The sequence below is a fragment of the Stylophora pistillata genome, chromosome 6 (genome assembly GCF_964205215.1).
Source record: "Stylophora pistillata chromosome 6, jaStyPist1.2, whole genome shotgun sequence".
NCBI classification, from domain to species: domain Eukaryota; kingdom Metazoa; phylum Cnidaria; class Anthozoa; order Scleractinia; family Pocilloporidae; genus Stylophora; species Stylophora pistillata.
Window position 1 is genome coordinate 29,014,262 of NC_142524.1, and position 17,895 is coordinate 29,032,156.

At 38.1% G+C, this 17,895-nt stretch overlaps 2 protein-coding genes across 3 annotated transcripts in view; one reads left to right on the top strand and one right to left on the bottom strand.

Annotated features, from left to right (window-relative positions):
- LOC111338233 (kinetochore-associated protein 1) overlaps positions 1–6,250 on the bottom strand; it is a 48,865-nt gene extending 42,615 nt beyond the window's left edge. For both annotated transcript variants that reach the window (XM_088725995.1, XM_088725994.1), the window contains exons 1-7: positions 6,005–6,250; positions 5,227–5,347; positions 4,710–4,770; positions 4,203–4,257; positions 3,843–3,921; positions 2,905–2,985; positions 2,090–2,124 (exon numbers count right to left, since the gene is read on the bottom strand). In XM_088725995.1, the coding sequence (XP_088582121.1) occupies positions 2,090–2,124; positions 2,905–2,985; positions 3,843–3,921; positions 4,203–4,257; positions 4,710–4,770; positions 5,227–5,347; positions 6,005–6,133 (561 nt within the window). In that variant the 5' untranslated portion in view covers positions 6,134–6,250. The remainder of the gene's footprint in view (positions 1–2,089; positions 2,125–2,904; positions 2,986–3,842; positions 3,922–4,202; positions 4,258–4,709; positions 4,771–5,226; positions 5,348–6,004) is intronic.
- A 5,033-nt stretch (positions 6,251–11,283) lies between these two features.
- LOC111338235 (uncharacterized) lies at positions 11,284–15,460 on the top strand. Its single transcript, XM_088725124.1, has 4 exons — positions 11,284–11,302; positions 12,359–12,520; positions 12,688–13,193; positions 13,330–15,460. Exons 1-4 carry the CDS (start codon positions 11,284–11,286, stop codon positions 13,567–13,569), a joined length of 927 nt encoding a protein of 308 aa, XP_088581250.1. The 3' UTR covers positions 13,570–15,460.
- The last annotated feature ends 2,435 nt before the right edge of the window (positions 15,461–17,895 follow it).

The following is a 17,895-nucleotide window of genomic DNA, read 5'->3' on the forward strand; positions in this document are numbered from 1 at the left end:
GAGCTCCCAATCACAAGAAGTTCTTGAGTCAATTGGGGAGTCAATGAACTCAGATAAAAGCTCCTGATCTCATAAAGTTTGAGTGTGTTGATCAGGAATTCGATGAGCTCTTAATTGTATGAACTTTGTTGGCTGATAGTGGATCCAATAAACTCTGAGAGAGCTCCCGATCTCAAGAAGCTCGTGTGTCAACTGGGGAGTCCATGAACTCTGACAAGAGCTCCCCATTGCAAGTTGTGTTGATCAGGAGGTCCATCAACACTGTTGAGAGCTCCCAATCACAAGAAGTTCTTGAGTCAATTGGGGAGTCACTGAACTCTGATAAAAGCTCCTGATTCCATAAAGTTTGTGTGTCAATCAGGAATCCAATGAGCTCTAACAAGAGCTCTTAATTGTATGAAGTTTGTTGGTTGATAGTGGATTCAATAAACTCAGAGAGAGCTCCTGATCCAAAGAAGTTTGTGTGCTGATTGGGGAGTCCAGAAGCTCTGACAAGAGCTCTCCATAGCAAGAAGTTGTGTGTCAATGAAGAAGTCAGTGAGCTCTGATAGGAGCTCCCAATTGCAAGAAATCTTTTGGTCTACTGGGATGTCAATGAACTCAGGTAAGAGCTCCTGAATGCAAGAAATTTGTTGGTCAATCAGGATTGCAATGAGCTCTGGTAGAGGCTCTGGATAGCTAATAGTTGTATTGGTTATGCACACCTTCATGTGTGATGTGGTTGGCAAGGCAAGGGTCTGGCAGCTGATACAAAGAGTAGTTCCACAATTTGTGGCAATTGTGAATAATTCTTCAAGTGAGTTTCCACAGAAGGCATTATATTGTTGGCTTGAGCTTAAATTTGGCTTAAGACAATGGCTAGCTTGCTCAAATGGGCCATTTTTGAACACAAATTGGACAAACAATTTTCAAATTTGGAGATGGGGAGGAATGGAGAACTTGCCAATTAGCACTTTGAGGTCATAACTGTCCCACTTGGAAGAACGGCTGTAGTTGCATAGATGTTGTATTTGATTGCTATGACAAGGAGAACTCTATCAAAGATGGTGAACAAGTCAAAAGAGAGTCATGTACTTAAGTCATGAAGTTACAATATCCGGATCAGTCACACATCTCATCTCACAATAAATAACTGTAAAAGTTACTCCCAACCCAAATTTTAAAATACTTGGTGGAGTAGTTTGAATATAATTTTTATTATTGCTAAAAACCTGCCTGAACACACTCATATTAATACTTTCAAAAGAACCCCACCCGCTAAAATTTAGTGTGTAGCAAGTTACTGACCCCACAATTGGTGACTATGACTGATTTACACTGTAGCAACATGATGATCGACAAGTAAGGGTATCAGGGTATCAGAATCAGGTGTCAAACATTTTGTGTAACGGGGGAACTACGTGGTGCCTTTTTCAGGCTTCTCTTTGGAATCCCTTCCCTGACTATGTAACTCCTCCATCTTAGGGGTGTGAGGAATAAGGTTGAACATAGAGTGAAGACTGGGTGCTAAAGGGGCAAGGGTATGTTGGAGGTGATATCAAAGTCGGAAGTTTTACTGAACAGTTTAGCCAGCTGCAAATAATGAATGACGGTTGGACAATATATACCATAAAATAAGGAAGGTGAAGAAGAAAACATGCAAACATGAGTGCATTTTAAGATTCACTGGCACAGGTGATGTTTTGAAAGTTTTTCCAAGAGCTATAGGTAACAGAAATATAAAAACCTCTACAAAACATCATGAGTGACTGTGATAAAATGCACCTGTCCAGCACTTCATGCCATTTTATTTCCCATATTTGCAGCAAAATCATTCCATCACTTGTCTTTGTACACCCCCACTGTTTATTACTCAAAACACTTTTTAATAGGATTAAAAATGTTTGTGCTTTCTTTCAATTGGTCATTTGCTATCTATAACCTATTCTTGCCTTTGCCATTGACTGATCAGGAATGAGATATTTTGTTGATTAAAAATAGATAAACCATGAGTATGAAAAATGAAAGAAGCTCGTGAAACACTTCTTATGTACAAGTGGAAGGAGTATATAAATGTACAATTAAATAGTACTAGGTCAAATTCACTTACTTTAGTGACAAATTCAAACTGTCCTCCGACAATAGCTATTAGTCAAGATAATACATGTTAGTGGTTGAATTGAAATTTGATCATCCCCTTGTACAGAGAAAATAATGAAATTTTGTACACTACAGAGACTTTTTTGCATTTCCAACGGTGTTCAGTAATTTTGTATAAGTTGCAATTGTAGTATAATTTCGGCTGAGGGTCGGTTAGCGTCAAGCTGTTTTGATGCTTAGGCAAATGTTGGGTCTAACGTGAGCTCGCACACCGGGTGCAGGACACTCAACTGTTTTACAATCAACTGAATCTACTTTATTGCTTGAATCAAGGTTCTTATATACATAATGGTAGCTAAATCATATGTGATACAAATTACAGAAGATAATACGAGTTTCCCTTGTAATAAACAACTTAATTACCACGTATCTGCAATTTCACAGATATGGGAGGACAATTTTGTAGATCCTGTGAAACTAGTGTTCCTACATGTTTTTAGACGGAAAACACGTACAAGTTTCCATATTCTTTGCAACACGTAGTAGGAATATTTTCACGAATACTCTAACAACAAAGGGTTACACATAAATCATATTTCCGGTTGTAATTATGTAATCAAAGCTTACTTCAGAATTGTTTGTCACGCTTTGTCACGCTATGCTTAATTTTACAACACAATGAATTAAAAAAATTTCAGCTGGTTGCCATTTGATATTGATGTCAAAATTACAAGTATTCTTTGCCTTTGATTAAAATCTAGGTGGCAACTACTAGAAATAGAAATATCATTGTAATGCATGCTGGTGATGTTTACAGGCACATACCTTCATTTAACTTTTCCAAGTAAAGATTGGAAAACTGAGTGATCACGCCTGAGGCTGACAAAATCACTAGCTTACAGCCTCCTGTTCACAACAGAAAGAAAAATATTAAAGTTAGATTCAATTTGTCTGACATAAACAGAACTTTTCTCTAATTTATTTCTCTGCTTTGTTACAAGTCAGATTACTTCTAAAATATCCATCAAGGTTTACAGCTCAACACCATTCAAGGATATACCAGTATTTAACAATTATTCCACGAGTACCTGTTGGACATGAGATGATAGATAGCCAACGAGGCACATAGCGCTGAGTTGGCTATAATCATCTCATATCCTACAAATGCGAGTGGAATCATTGTTTTCTTAAAAATGTTAAATTAAATCATTAAATTCTTTAGCTCCCTCTTAATTTTAAGCTGATGCGTACTTACCATATTTGTAGATTATGGTATATTGGCTCATATACCATAATGGCTAAGCCAATAAAAAGCCTTGAATTGCATTAATCAATGATCCAGTTTTTAATAATATTGATTATATAATAAGCTATTTTAAGACACGCATTTTGATTGGTTCAAACTTGTGTTCTATTAGAGAATAGATGACATCACCATTGACAACATCTGCTTTCTATTACTCAAAAAAAAAAAAGCTTCCATGTTGCCATGGTTTTGTACAGAAATAGATCACAATAACATGCAATCTATTTATCAAGAAAAAAATCTTATTTACCAAAGGATTTTGAAGCACATTTACTAATAGCTCAAGCCTAAGTCCAGAAAATTAAGTGGCTTACACAACAAGAGCTTTTTCAATGTTGTTGGGATGACAATAATTGTTTTGATGGAATGTCCACTGTTACATTCCTATTATCATTATCATTACTAACTATTATTATTAATATTATCATCATTATTATTATTATTATTATTTTTATACCTTCACATTTAGGAGTTGTAAACAACATAGAAATAAGGGTAGGTTCACTGCATTTTAAATTCTCATTGGATTCAAGCTCCTGAGAGAGAGAAAAAAAAAATAGGATAGCAAAGCATCAAATTCTGCTGTACAATGACAAAAATTTCTACCATAGAAGAAAATCAAAATTTCACTTTGTAATGTTATGTCCATTGAATATTAATTGAAACTGATATAAATCAAAATCTATCAGCACCTATTAGAAACTTCAGTTGTCAGTTCATTGAGATGCAACCAAGAGGGAAACAGAGATCAAATCTAAAATTTGATATACTTTAAATGGTCCACATTTCAAATACCTTAAATAGTTTTTTACCTTACCTGAGAAAACAGTATTTGCCTTGATGCTGAATGGACAAAGTGAAAAGTTCCTGACCTAATCAAGATTGAAAAGTTAGCACTAAAACTGTTTTTCACATAATTATTTATTCCTCACACAGGTGAGGACATTAACTCTAAACATACAAATGTAAGAAATGCAACCTCCAATGTGTATAAAGACTAATGTCTGCAAGTACGATGTTACAGTCGCCTCTACAGAAATCATTGCCAGGAGATGACAATGTATACAACAGTGTCATTAAGGAATCAGGTGCATGTTTGCAGCCAATCAAATTTGAGGTAATGACAACAACAGATAAAAATGGCACATTTAATCCATCTGAATCTAATCATGACAATGACATTTAAAAATGTCAATCATTACGCTTCTGTCTCTCCATGTCCCTACCAAAACCCTGGCAAGAGGATATTTCTTAACTGTTAAGCACACCTTGATCAGCACATAGCAAAAACTAACTGTATGACCCATGAGTCAAGTAGATGTACCTTTCACCAATGGCAAGAAACAAGGAATCTTCACTCCATGCTATGCAATCAATCTCACATTCTGTAAAACAGAAAAGGCAATTAAAAAAATAAGAAAAAGGCAGGAGTGTCATTGAAAGCTAGTTACCTGTGGTCTAGGTTGCCTAAGAGACCTCTTACAGCCCTTTTTTTTAGCCTTCAGGCAGGTTCTCTTGTTTGGGTTTTGGCCTTAAGGCCCCTTTAAAGGCAAAGCCCCATAACACCATCATCAGCCACCCATGGAAAAATTCATTGAAACCCGTGCAGAGGGTCTAAAAATTCTTCTGCGCTGACCAAAACAAATATACATATATAAAACTATGTGTGAGATAGAATAAATATATGAAAATTATATATTTTGAACTGCGGTATTTGATACGTATGATGCACGATCCTCGCAGTAGATAACGCTATTTAAGCAATAGCGAAAAAACACACATTGTATACAAACAAACCAATCCTATCAAACTCAGTGTCTTTGAAAGAGTTACTTTCTTACCAAAATTTAATGTTGCAAGAACATCATTGCAACTTGCATCGAACATGATCACTTGTGATGAAGCAACAAAACAAAATCCCTCTGAACAGGAAGCACCACAAATATGAGGACAACTCTGTATCTGTTAAATTATTGATTTCAATTAGAACAATTCTCTTTTCAGTTATACTATTAAGATATTTATTACAAAACTCAGAAAACCATGACGATCAAAAATATGACCATCCAAACAAAATAAGTCTATAATTTTCTCTAGTTTTTGACTCGTGTCTATATATCTATAACTTGCCCGTGATAAATGTGAGACAATCAACACCAGTATTGTGATACCGTAAACCCAAGGGAAAAGAATAAGGGTACATACATGTATAATGTACCTAAGATACCCAAATCCCTCGCCAGGCCTAATACACTGGCGTAATATTTTCCATCTTCGGGCCATTTTCGGGAAGCTGTTTTAACTGAACAGAAATAAATACGAACCTAAGATCTTCTAATTTCCCTTTGGAAAAAAATAATATTTTCTGATTTTTGTAATCAGGAGAGATATTCAGGTGAAGTTGAAATCATTACTAATCATAAAAATTATGCTCAAAATGCATGATATGCATATGCTTGTAAAAACATGAAAGTATACCGCAGCCAAGATGGCTAATTTACTTTTTTTTCAGACTCTTTTCCTGGGGCACAAGAACTCCAAACTAGGCTGCTTTTAGCATTACTTACCAAGTCGAGCCTAATTTTTCAGTACATATGCTAAATTAAACTAGCTGTTTACCTCTCCTCCGGCTGACACGCTCGCCAAAGTATCAACTTGATATAACGACGAACCGCTTTCATTTCTTGGTCCAAAATTAACTGTTTCTTCGCCTCCTGCTAATCCCACTTCAACAGAATCCCACGGCATTTTTCTTTCTTTCGAGAGGTTCCTGACTTGATTGATCTGTGCTAAAGAGAGGGCTCTCGAGGTTGCAAGTCGTTACAGTTTATTGTCATCCGCCGTATTCCGAACCCCGTATTCCTTTTTCGCGCCAGAAGAGGAGCGCAAAGTAACATGGGAGATTTGGCAGATTCAGCGGCAGCTCGTTTCCATTCTCTTTCAAATTATTTTGTGTCCTCTACTGAGTCCTCTACGTTAGATTTTTTTACTTCACACCTTCGCGCGTGTCCTCCGGGAATAAATTCGGACGCGCACTAGTTTCAAGAAAACCCTAACAAACTATACTACAAAAATTGGTTGTATCAACTAAGTTAAAATTGTAAATTGGCCACTGCAATGAGTTAAAAAGCTTACGTTTCGAGCGTCAGCCATTCGTCAGAGTTGATATAACCAATTACCTTGTTACACCTGCCGATGCAGCAGCACAGTTTCTTAGAAACTTTTACCTTTTGGAATAGCTGGGTCCCATTTTGGTACCCATGGTTACGCCATAGGTTTGTTTGAAAAAGTTATCCCCGAATGAAAAACAATTGAGTGGGAGCACTAATTCAGCTAAGCGAAGTAGTGTTTCAGAATTAGGTTCCTCAACAGTGAGTTGATCAAAAAAATGTTTGAGGGCCAGTAGACCTTCGCCATTAGGAATGACAGTATAAAGAGATTCGATGTCCATAGTGAAAATAAGTTTGTCTTAACCAAGGAAATTAAAGTCGCAAAAACTTTGAAGAGTGCGTTGGCTGTCTTTGATATATGATGGTAAAGTTTTGACGATGGGAGCCATAAATTTGTCTAAATAGCTGGAAATAAGTTTGGTAGGGCAACTGCCAGCCGAGAAAATGGGCCCACCTGGCTATGCCAATCTTTTTGTAGGTTTTGTCAAACACCAATTTTTTAGCCAGTATAACGGCCCCAAACCTGAACTCTACGGTCGCTACATTGACGACTGTATCGGCACTACCTCCTCTACCAGAGAGGGGCTAACTCAATTCATAACCGCAGTCAATTCCATTCACTCGGCTCTAAAATATACCTGGGAAATTTCCGACAATTCTTTATCCTTTTTAGACATCAAAGTTTCAATTGAGGCAACGGTTTATGCATTAATGTGTATTTCAAACCTACAGACTCACATAGTTACTTCTGTATTCATCTTCGCATCCATATGCTAAGGATTCCATTCCCTTTTCTCAGTTTCTAAGACTTCGTCGTTTATGTCAGTAGTGATGACTCTAATTTTTTCGACAAATCAGAGTAAATATGCCAGTTTTTCGAAAAACGTGGTTACCTTGTTTCTATCGTTCAAGCGGGTCACCACCGCGCCCAACTTATTGATCGACAGTCATAGAAGGAGAATTCCGACAGCATTCCATTTACTCTCACGTACCACCCTCACAACAACTCAGTTAAATCGATTATTCTTAAAAAATTTAAATTACTTCAAAACGATCCAGAGACTGGCACTATCTTTTCGCAACCTCAGCTCATTTCATTCAAACGCGACAAAAACATAGGCAATTTTTTGATAAGAAGTTCATTCCAAACCAATGACCAACCCGGCACTTTTAAATGCGCTCGCGCACGATGCAAAACTTTTCCTTTCATTTACAACGCTGAGAAAATATCGGGACCCAAACGATCCATGAAGATCACTGATTACTTCACATTCAAGAGAGACACATTTGTACTGGTATACTGGTTTGTTGTTTCAGTATTTTTTTATTTTTATCGATGGTATGTTTCAAGATTTGCTGTCTCCGAATGCGACAAAATCAAAATTTTCTGAATAAATAATTTTCGTTTGTGAGTTAATGTTTACAATACTAAGTGTATGAGCTGGAATAAAAGTTTCTCAAACATGGCATAACATCGAAAAGATATGTTCCTGTCGTGCGCTAGTGGAGAGGCTTTTAGCAACGTCTGACAAAAGATTGACACGAAAAAAAATGTTTGATTTTTTGTGATTTTTTAATTTTTTAAATATAGACTAGTGAGCAGCACTTCTGCAAACGGTAGTTGTAAAACTTCTTTTGTTTTCCTACGCGTTTCGTCTAACTGTCGTAGATTTCTTCAGGGAGTATTACAAGTATAACTAAACGCCTGTATTTATAAGCCAAAGTTACAGGCGCCGATAACCGTAAAGGCTTGGCCGGACTTACGAACAGGAACAGGCGAAGTTGTGAAAAATTTGTGAAAAATTTGTGAAAACTTTAACGCGTGTAAGGCAAGGTGAGAAAAATATTTTGGGGGCCACGGTTTTAGCTAAAAACCGTGGCCCCCAAAAACTTACTTACATAGATTAGCTATTCTTACAGTTTTCTTGTAACACACAGTACAATCTAAGTCTGGCAGAATATTACTGATAACCTTCTTAATACGGGCGTGACTGCAGTTGAACGTAGTAAAGACAAGAGTCCTGCTTGTCTGAGATCTATGTTTAGGTGGCCGGGAGATCCAGGTCTCCCTGTCGTGGTAACGCACACCGTGAAACAGCGGCAGTAAAAACTTAAAAGGATAGCCTCTAAGTCGCAGTCGCTTCCAAAACTTATCCCTAGTCTCACAGAAAGACTTAAAGGAAGAGCTGCTTCTAGCATATCTCATAAGCTCCCCTTTTATAAAAGCTTTCTTGTTGCTAGAGGGGTGAAACGACTCGAATGGTATGTAGAGATGTTTGTTAAGAGGCCTCTTATACGTAGAAAATTGCAGCACGCTTGAGGAATTATCCTTATACAGACAAGAATCTAGAAAAGAAATACTACTGTCGCTAATACAATGAGTAAGCTTAATTCGATCATTTTTGGTATTAAGAGCACCAAGAAATTTCAGGAGGGTATCCCTGGGTCCACACCAAATAACAAAAATCTCATCAATGAAACGCTTATAGAGCACGAGAAATTGAGAGTACTGCTCCACAATATCTTTTTTTAAAATTTACAATTTTTAGTTTTTTTATGGACCCTCGACATTTTTCTCGGACCCTCGACATTTTACCCTCGACCCTCGACATTTTATCCTCGACCCTCGACCCTCGACCAAAACCCAAACTCATGTAAATCGGTTTTTCTTCCACCGAAAAGCTGAGGTCGATGAGACTCTTTCTAGCTAGACACAAAGGGATTTAATGCGACTTATATTCATCGAATTCCTTCGGTTACTGTTGTGAAATTTACGGTAGAAATGTCCAAATTCAAGGGACTTGCAAAGAATAGGCGAAAGTGTATTTATAGAAGAACTCGAAACTTCGCTTAACTTTGCACAAACGAACAAATTCCGTTGCAGAATTCAGATATTAGCGATTGAGAGTCACATTGATAACAATTTTTCCACGAGCGTGCGTTGGATATGAGATGATAGATAAGGAAAGACCGCAGATTGCCATATGTTGCTTAGAATGATTAGGTAAATTAAAATGTCTAGCGACTGGTTTCGATGTGTCCTTGTCATTCCTCTCCACGTCGCGAAGGTGTTCTCGAAATCGGTCAGCTAGTCTTCTGCCTGTTTCGCCGATGTAAATCTTTCTGCAATAAGTGCAAGTTATGCAATAGATTACATTGGCGGAGATGCACGTGAACTGATCGGTGATCTTGATGGATCGTTTGGGTCCCGATATTCTCTCAGTATTGTGAATGAAAGGACACATTTCGCATTGTGCACGAGCGCATTTAAAAGTGCCTGGTTGGTCATTAGTCTGAAAAGAACTTCTGACCAAAAACTTGATGTCACTTGTAAAGGCGTAGGTTCTATTCGGTGTTTTTCTCGTTGCCATGTTCCCACCAATCACGTAGCTCCATTTTCTGCCTTTAAAAGCTCACACAACCCACAATTCCTATATTCGCTCTGACGAAGGGCTAACGCTCGAAACGTCAGCTTTTATAATCTTAACGGTGGTCAATTTACCATTTCAACTTTGTTGATATATTGAGAAGACTAGGTGACCGATTCTGAGAACACCTTCGCGACTTGGAGAGGAATGACAAGGACACATCGAAACCAGTCGCTAGACATTTTAATTTACCTAATCATTCTAAGCAACATATGGCAATCTGCGGTCTTTCCTTACACTTAGGTAGCACAGAAAGCCGTAAAACTCTTGAACAAAAGCTCATCTTTCAAACCGGCAGTCTAAATCCCACAGGTATCAACGAACGCTTTTCATTCCACTAATTTATTCGTGCTTTTTTCGTTGCCATGTTCCCACCAATAACGTAGCTCCATTTTCTGCCTTTAAAAGCACACACAACACACAATTCCCCTATTCGCTCCGACGAAGGGCTAGCGGTCGAAACGTCAGCTTTTCTAATCGTAACGGTGGCCAATTTACCATTTCAACTTTGTTGATATATTCAAATTATTTCGTTACCCCCACCGACGCAGCCCCAAACAGTTTCTTTAGCAACTATCAGCCTTTATTCATTAGTATAAATAGGATTTCCGTTGGAAATTTTCTCAAAACATTTCGACGAATATCTTAAGTTTGGGAAAACAAAGAGACCTAAAACTTGGGATAAGTGCTCCCATAACCTATTACCTGTAGCACTGCAATTTCATAACCTCATCCACTCAATGTCTTTCTCTCGCTGCGTAACAATGAAAATGATAGTGTTTGTGAACTGACTAAAACACCTCGTAACTTGTAGCAAGAGAGAAATTCGTGAGCTAGATTATTGCAGTCGCAGTGTGATCGACAGAATCTTCGAAATTAAAACTTTCGTAGTCGCGCGTGCTGTCCTTGTGCTTTGTTTCGCCAATATTCAATTTTTGTCCGATGTGATGCAAATAATATGTAGTTATTGACTGACTGGAGGGGCCGGATGGGAACTTACTCGCTCCGCTAGGTCCGTACGTCATGACCTCAGGCCAAATTTCCCTTCCAGCCCTCTCACTTAGTCAACAAGGAAATATTATTAAGATCACAACAAGCAAAAACTGATTATGCATTTGTTGCTGTGTGCTTCGATGGTCTGTGTTGAGTTTTTACGCCTACCGTCACACGCAGTCACACGAGTACAAGGAACGCTCAAGGGAAATTTCAGCGAGAGGGTCTTCTAGGCCCTCTAGATGATTACTTGCTACAGCCCCTTCAGAACGGAAGTTATTTCGAGATAAAAGTAACAAAAGCAGAGATGAGCCTTTCATTAGATGGTAAGTAACCTGGGAGAAAGATAAGTATCTTGAAATTTCTAGAATGCCTAGTCATGCTGACATGGATCAACGAACTTTCTTCTGTAATGCCATGGAACTTTTTGGAACATTCTATTAGGTCACGTAATTATGGTGGCATACTAACAAAATTGTTAGTTGTGTATCTTCCGAAATGTTCGAGAATATTTTGTAAACGTATATCATGAAGGACTCAGTTTTGTAGTAATTAACAAATGGTAAACACCACAGCGTACACTATTGAGTTATGGATGCACGCGGGAGGTTGCTAAGCACGAAAGAAGCGTAAGAGTCGCTCGAGGCGATAGCCGAGAGCGACTCTAGCTTCTTGAGTGCTTAGCAAACCTCCCAAGTGCATCCATAACTCAATAGTGTACGCTGTGGTGTTTACCATTTGTTTTATAACATAACATTGATACATTGTAGCTAAAGAGTTCCCTTTTATTTAACAAATCTTACGTGACCAGAAAAGACAAGCGCGCGCGGAAAAATAGTCTTTGCATTTGCTCACGTCAGCAGCGTACACCCATGGGCAAATGGGGGACGCTAAATTGACCAATCAGAGCGCGCGCTTTACTTTGGTTATGTTATAATAATAGTTGTTGTCGGAGCGACCGACTGTCTGGAAAGTTATCCCGAAAGAGGGAGCTTCTGTAGAAGACTGTTTATTTTAAGAACTTTTGGCGAAAACGCTGCGAGTGTGTAAGTGGTGAGCTAATTGATATTTTGTAAAGGGCTTTTGTTAGCTAAGGTTACCATAAAGTCTCTTTTCTCTGTGACTTAAAAGTAGATCCGCAGAGCGCGGAATCCGGAGGTCTGGGGTTCGATTACTCTTGAGGACTCACTCTCTTTGAAAATACGAAAACATCATTCTTCAGCACTCTTGAACACCCTCCAAATCTGTTGTTGGTACTTCGCCCCCTATCGTAACCCTTTCGCGTCCAAGATCTAAAGATCAAGTCTCCTCACTGATAGCCATATATTTCTTACAAGATTTGATCTAAGAATTCGGTAATGAAATCAAATAACATCCCCTAGTTGATATTTTTCTTTCCTCGGAAACGGTCAATCCATTGTTTCTTCCATCTTTCTTCTGTATAGACAAACTTCATTCTCTGAAGCCTTGCTCCTCTACATGCAATAACTTGTGGGATGGATTTGGTCGGTGGAGGAATGACACTTGGCGGCCCTACCTTGAAGGTGAGAACTTACTCGTTATTGGCAAAATCAGATTAGAAGAACAGGAGAAGACATTTACTTTGCCAGCATTCGTTTGAAATTAGTTTCAATTGTAAGACTTAGACGCAAAGTGTATGGTAAATAATGAAAGGAATTCCTAACATAATTGAATGTTTCCCAACTTACAGAATCATACAACTGGTCCTTACCAGCAAACCATAGCTCTTCTGGCACTTTCTGGGTGTACGGTGATTCACTAGGGGTTCGCCTTTATCAGCCAATCAGCTCTCGAGCCCTTTGTAAGAAGCTGTACTTGAAATGCAAAAACAGTTATAACTGGCTCTATCCAGTAACCAACGTACAAGAAAGCAGGAAGAAAAACGATAGCCTCGACTTCCGCGCTGAGGAAGTCTTAAAGGCCATTCGCGGAGTCCTTAATACGACAGAATTACAGCAAACTTCCAGTATATTACTTTTAAACCTTGGACTTCATTATCCTGTCAGCGTGAATTTTTCAACTTTCCAGAAGGTCATCGGAGAGGTCATAAACTTGTTGAAAGAGACACAAGTCGACTCAAAAGGCAAAGAAGGTCTAAAGTATAAGGCGAAGATCATTTGGAAATCAACTACAGCTTTATGTAAGCATAATGGAAAGAAATTTAACCCAACAGATAGCAGGTTTCTTACACCGCAGGTTTGTACATGTTGTAGGGCAACCTCTCTGAGTATGATTATAAACTTGTGGTCGCTTGTCCTTGAATTAAAACATTTCATTGCATTTTCACCCAGAAAATCTTGGGAGTCACCTAATTCATCTTATTTTTTTCCAGCGAGTTCTTTTGTTCAGCGCCTACGCCATGTCAGCCATGTGTCAAGCGGGTTTTGACGTCATAGACGTGTACCCAATGACAGAGTCGTATCCGGGGGGTACGTTAGCTAATGACGTCGTTCACTATCCAAACAAAGTGTTTAGTGCCTTGGAAACGCTTTTCGAGAAGTATACAGCAAACAGAATTCAAAGAATAGGAACGGATGATAACAAGATTAGAATTAGGCGATGTACCAGCTGAAAAAAAAAAAAAAAGGAAAAGAAAAAAGGTTTTTTTTTTTCACCAATCCACTGGGTGATTTAGGTTACAAAACTGTATTCATCATTTTTCCTTTCTGGTTTGAGTACCAAAAGATGGGGCCACATATCAACATATCAAGTGGCAACATATCAAGTGTTTGTCCTGGTACAGCTGCTAGCTGGCCAGGTTCATCATATAATCCAGCCTTTCCAAGTATCGAGGAGGGGTGGGGAGGGGGGGGGTGGAGTGGATAGGGAAACTCATGAGGTACCAAAACACTTAGACCTGAAATTTTAATGAAAAAACAAAACAAATAAACTGAAAAAGCAAGAAAAAACAAAAATATGAAATTTTCCCTGGTTGTCGACTCGTGTCCATATACAAATTAGCTTGCATTCAGGAAATGTAAAACAACTAACACTAGTATTGTGATACCTGTGAGACCCAATGGGCTTTTCAGAATAAAGAAATAATTAAACGGTATATACTAATAAATTAATGTGCTAATTAATTCGTAAATAGATAACATCATCAAATTAATTCATAAAATTAATTATATAATAACAAAAACAAAAGTAATTAAGTCGCAGTGTGCTCGACAGAATCTTCGAAATTAAAACTTTCGTAGTCGCGCGTGCTGTCCTTGTGCTTTGTTTCAGTCGCCAATATTCAAATTTTGTCCGATGTGATGCAGATGATTAGTTCTTATTAACCGAGCGGGAGGTCTGTATGGGAGAATCTTGACCGAGGTCGCCAGTACAGACCTCACTGCGTTCGGTCTGTACCCGCGACCGAGGTCAAGATTCTCCCAAACAGACCGACCTAGCTCGGTTAATAAGATGTTTATTATATGGCTGTGTCTTATATGCCAGTTTTTTATATTCTTTGTACCTTTTTTTCTAGACCGGTCTAGATAGCGGTCCAGATGGAAAAATCTAGACCGCTTTCAATCTTGATTTCAGCCAACCAAACTCGTGAATTCGGTAGTTCCCAGTCCTTGTCAGACACAGCCATATAATAATATGTAGTTATTGACTGACTGGGAGGGCCAAAAGGGAACTTGCTCGTTCCGCTATAAGCTAGGTCAGTAAGTCATGACCTCGCACCAAATTAGATAAGATAAGATAAGATATTAGATAGATAAGATAAAACCTTTATTTAAACACGATTAAAGCTAACAGCTTGAGGGGTCGTGTATTTTGTTTATACATTATTAAAATAACAAGAAGACTAGCCAAATAAGGAAAAGGCTAACACTAACATCTTAATCAAAAGTAGAGAAAGTCATCATTTTTATGGCGGACAGCTGAAGCTGAAACAATATTGAATTTAAAATCTCTAAAATAAGGCTTTGTTTTCGAGTTTCGAAACAACTTATTCGGGTTTAATTGCAAGATATTACGTTTATTTGAGCTAATAGTGTTCCAAAAGATTGCACCTCTATAGGCAAGGGAATCTTTTATAAACCTAGTATTAAATCTTGGGACTGTCAGTGAATCGTCTCCTCTCAAGGAATAGCTTTTGGAACGTTTGATGTAAATATCCTTGTATAATAATTGTGGAAGAGACTCATTATGTGCTTTATAGAAAAGTTTAAAAATATCCATCATCTAGAGTGAAAACAGAGTAGACCAGTGGTTATAGCTGAGAACGTTGCGTGATGTCATGTCTTTGGGCAGGTTATAGATAATTCTAGCTGCTCGGCGGTATAATCGTTCGATGGAGCCTAACAAGTCTGAATTACTGCGTGCACCCCACAATAATTGACTGCACTGTACGGACTGCAGAATTACTTTAAAATAAAAATCGCTTAGTACCTTTGTCGGTAAAAATCTAGATCGTTTGAATAAGTCTAAGTTAGCTACAAAGTTCTTCTTAGTTTCCAGAACATGTGGTGTCCATGTAAGCTTGTGATCTACCGTCAGACCTAGTAAACGTGTTTTCGAGACCCAACTAAGGTTAAAACTTCCCAGGAACGCAGGAGCAATCAGTAATTAAATCCGCTTAGGTGCGCGTAGGGTTTAGGGATAGGATGTAGGGCTTAGGGGTTAGGGTTGTTGGGGGTTTGGGTTAGATATCGCGTAGGTTCGTGCTTTGGGGTTTTTTCGCATCTCGTTTTTAAAAATAACGGTACAGAAAAGTACAAAGGGAACAAAAGAATCCAAGATGGCGGCGGATTAACTCCATCAAAAGAGAGTGGACCCTATATTACGCGTTTGGGTATCGCGGGTTAGACATACTAATCTAACCGACTACGACTGTGAGCAGAAGTTGTATTTATAAGAGTCCCAAAAGGTTTTCACACGCATGTGGTACAGGTTATTCAGGACGCCTGACTTTTACGTTTAAAAAATGAGTGTTGTTTAAAACGCAAGTTTGGTAAACAAGAATAGACACGCAAGATTTTTGCATATTTCACAAACTTTGTCACACAACACGTTGTCATACAAGGTCTTTAGAGCGAAGAACTTGAAAATAAGTGACATAGACCAAAAATGAAGGCATCAGTTGACAATTTAACCGATGGAATGTATTTTTTCTCCCGCTTCTAGGTCATAGGTTTCAATTTCCTCGATGTAGGTAGTCACTTGTTTGCGCATAACTCCGAGATCATGTGTAGCGGTTTTTTCCTTTGACTATGGCTAATAATTCGTCTAATATGGCTCTTGCCCCTGGAGGGTTTTCTTCCATGTCTTTTCCCAAGTGTGTTAAAAAAGAGTCCTTTAGACGACGCCAAAAAAACAAACGGTTATCGCACGAAATTAGTGACATGAGAAAGTCAGGAGGAGGAGGAATCTTACGAGCATTATAACGTACTGCTCAATCTGTAAGATGTACGATCATAAGACACAGGGATTGACAAGCTGTCAAAGTGTTCGGGTAGACCTTGTCGCTATAAACTCTTGGTCAGTATTATAATGTCTCACTTTTACGATTTCTCCTGTGATTGCAGTCAATGCGAATGGTGTGTACTAAAAAAAGAAGAAGTAGAGAGAGAAGCGTTTTGGCAGGACAATTTAAAAAGAATAGGAGCACTCTAGAAACCAAAGTGGATAGACGAAATATAAGTGTTTCTTATGAAGGATACACAGTGTCACGCAACTACCCATACCGGTTTTAGGAAAATAGAGTATCCACACTTGAAAATTAGAAGGAAATGTATGAGAGATGTAGGAAGGAAACACAAAATAAAAGCGTTGAATAAATCCTGGTTTAGGGTTAAACTGCATAGGTTATAGAAGCGTGTTTTCTTTCATAATTTGAAAAAATAAAGGTCATCTAAGACGGTGTAAAAACAATGAAAATAGTGTTTAATCCTCCCTTAGGAAAAATGATTTCAAGATAAAATGAATATTCAAAAAACGTTCATTTTAGAATAAAAGGAACAAATTGTCGTGACCAGGATTTGAACCTGGGTCATTTCGGTCACTCACACGACCACACCCCTAACTCTCACCCTAAGTCCAATTCCCTAACCCACTTAATCTCATATCAAAATCAAAATAAAGACCCTAACAGTCAAACATCAGAGTGAGACAAACAATGGAAACAATAAAACGCAAGATGGTGACTCATACTTCCAATGGTAAAAGTGATTTCAAGATGTCATTAGCATTCGTATCATGTAAAAAATCGAGAATAAAAGAGGTTTGTTTCCACCTAAACCCTATGATGGGATGTGAATAATTCATCCTACTGCAATAAAATGAAAATTGTTCGGATGGTGATCACCCAGTTTATGAGTATTCAAAATTATCTGAAAATGAACAATGGGTCGTTCGAGGTAAAAATATGCGATAGCTTTTTTCTCAATAAAAATGTTTACTTTAGTTCAAATCTGAATTAAAAATAAACTGTAACGTGTGAGTGTGATCACTAGCAGTGACGAAAGTGTTTTAAATTCTATACAAAATTCCGCAAGTGAGGAAAATAACAACGATACATCGACGCAATTCAATGAAAATGATTCGAGGAGAAATAATTAAATCTCCCGTTTTAAAATTATAAATCATAAAATTATCAGAAAAAAATCGAACGAAAAGGGTATTCAAAAGCGCAGCACTATGCTCATGAACATTCCCATTTCTCGGGAAAAATGTACCATAGAGCAGACAAACCGGGGAAAATACGAAATGCCAATAGGCGTTGTAAACTAGGTAGTCTCATTATTATCTGTCTATCAAATTTTAATCAAGTCATAGCATCCTTACATTTTTTGGGATCAGAGTCAATGACCTGTCTGTCCAAATTGTTTCCGAGTCTTGACGTGTGCCAATCAATGATAGGCCAATGGAAATCTAGCAATGGGTGTATAAGAGTGGCTAT

What these genes read in the sequence shown, in the direction of transcription:
- LOC111338235 (XM_088725124.1), top strand. An exon ending in TTGGCGGCCCTACCTTGAAG is followed by an intron (nt 12,521 to 12,687) that starts GTGAGAACTTAC and finishes CCCAACTTACAG; the next exon opens with AATCATACAACTGGTCCTTA. An exon ending in GCAGGTTTCTTACACCGCAG is followed by an intron (nt 13,194 to 13,329) that starts GTTTGTACATGT and finishes ATTTTTTTCCAG; the next exon opens with CGAGTTCTTTTGTTCAGCGC.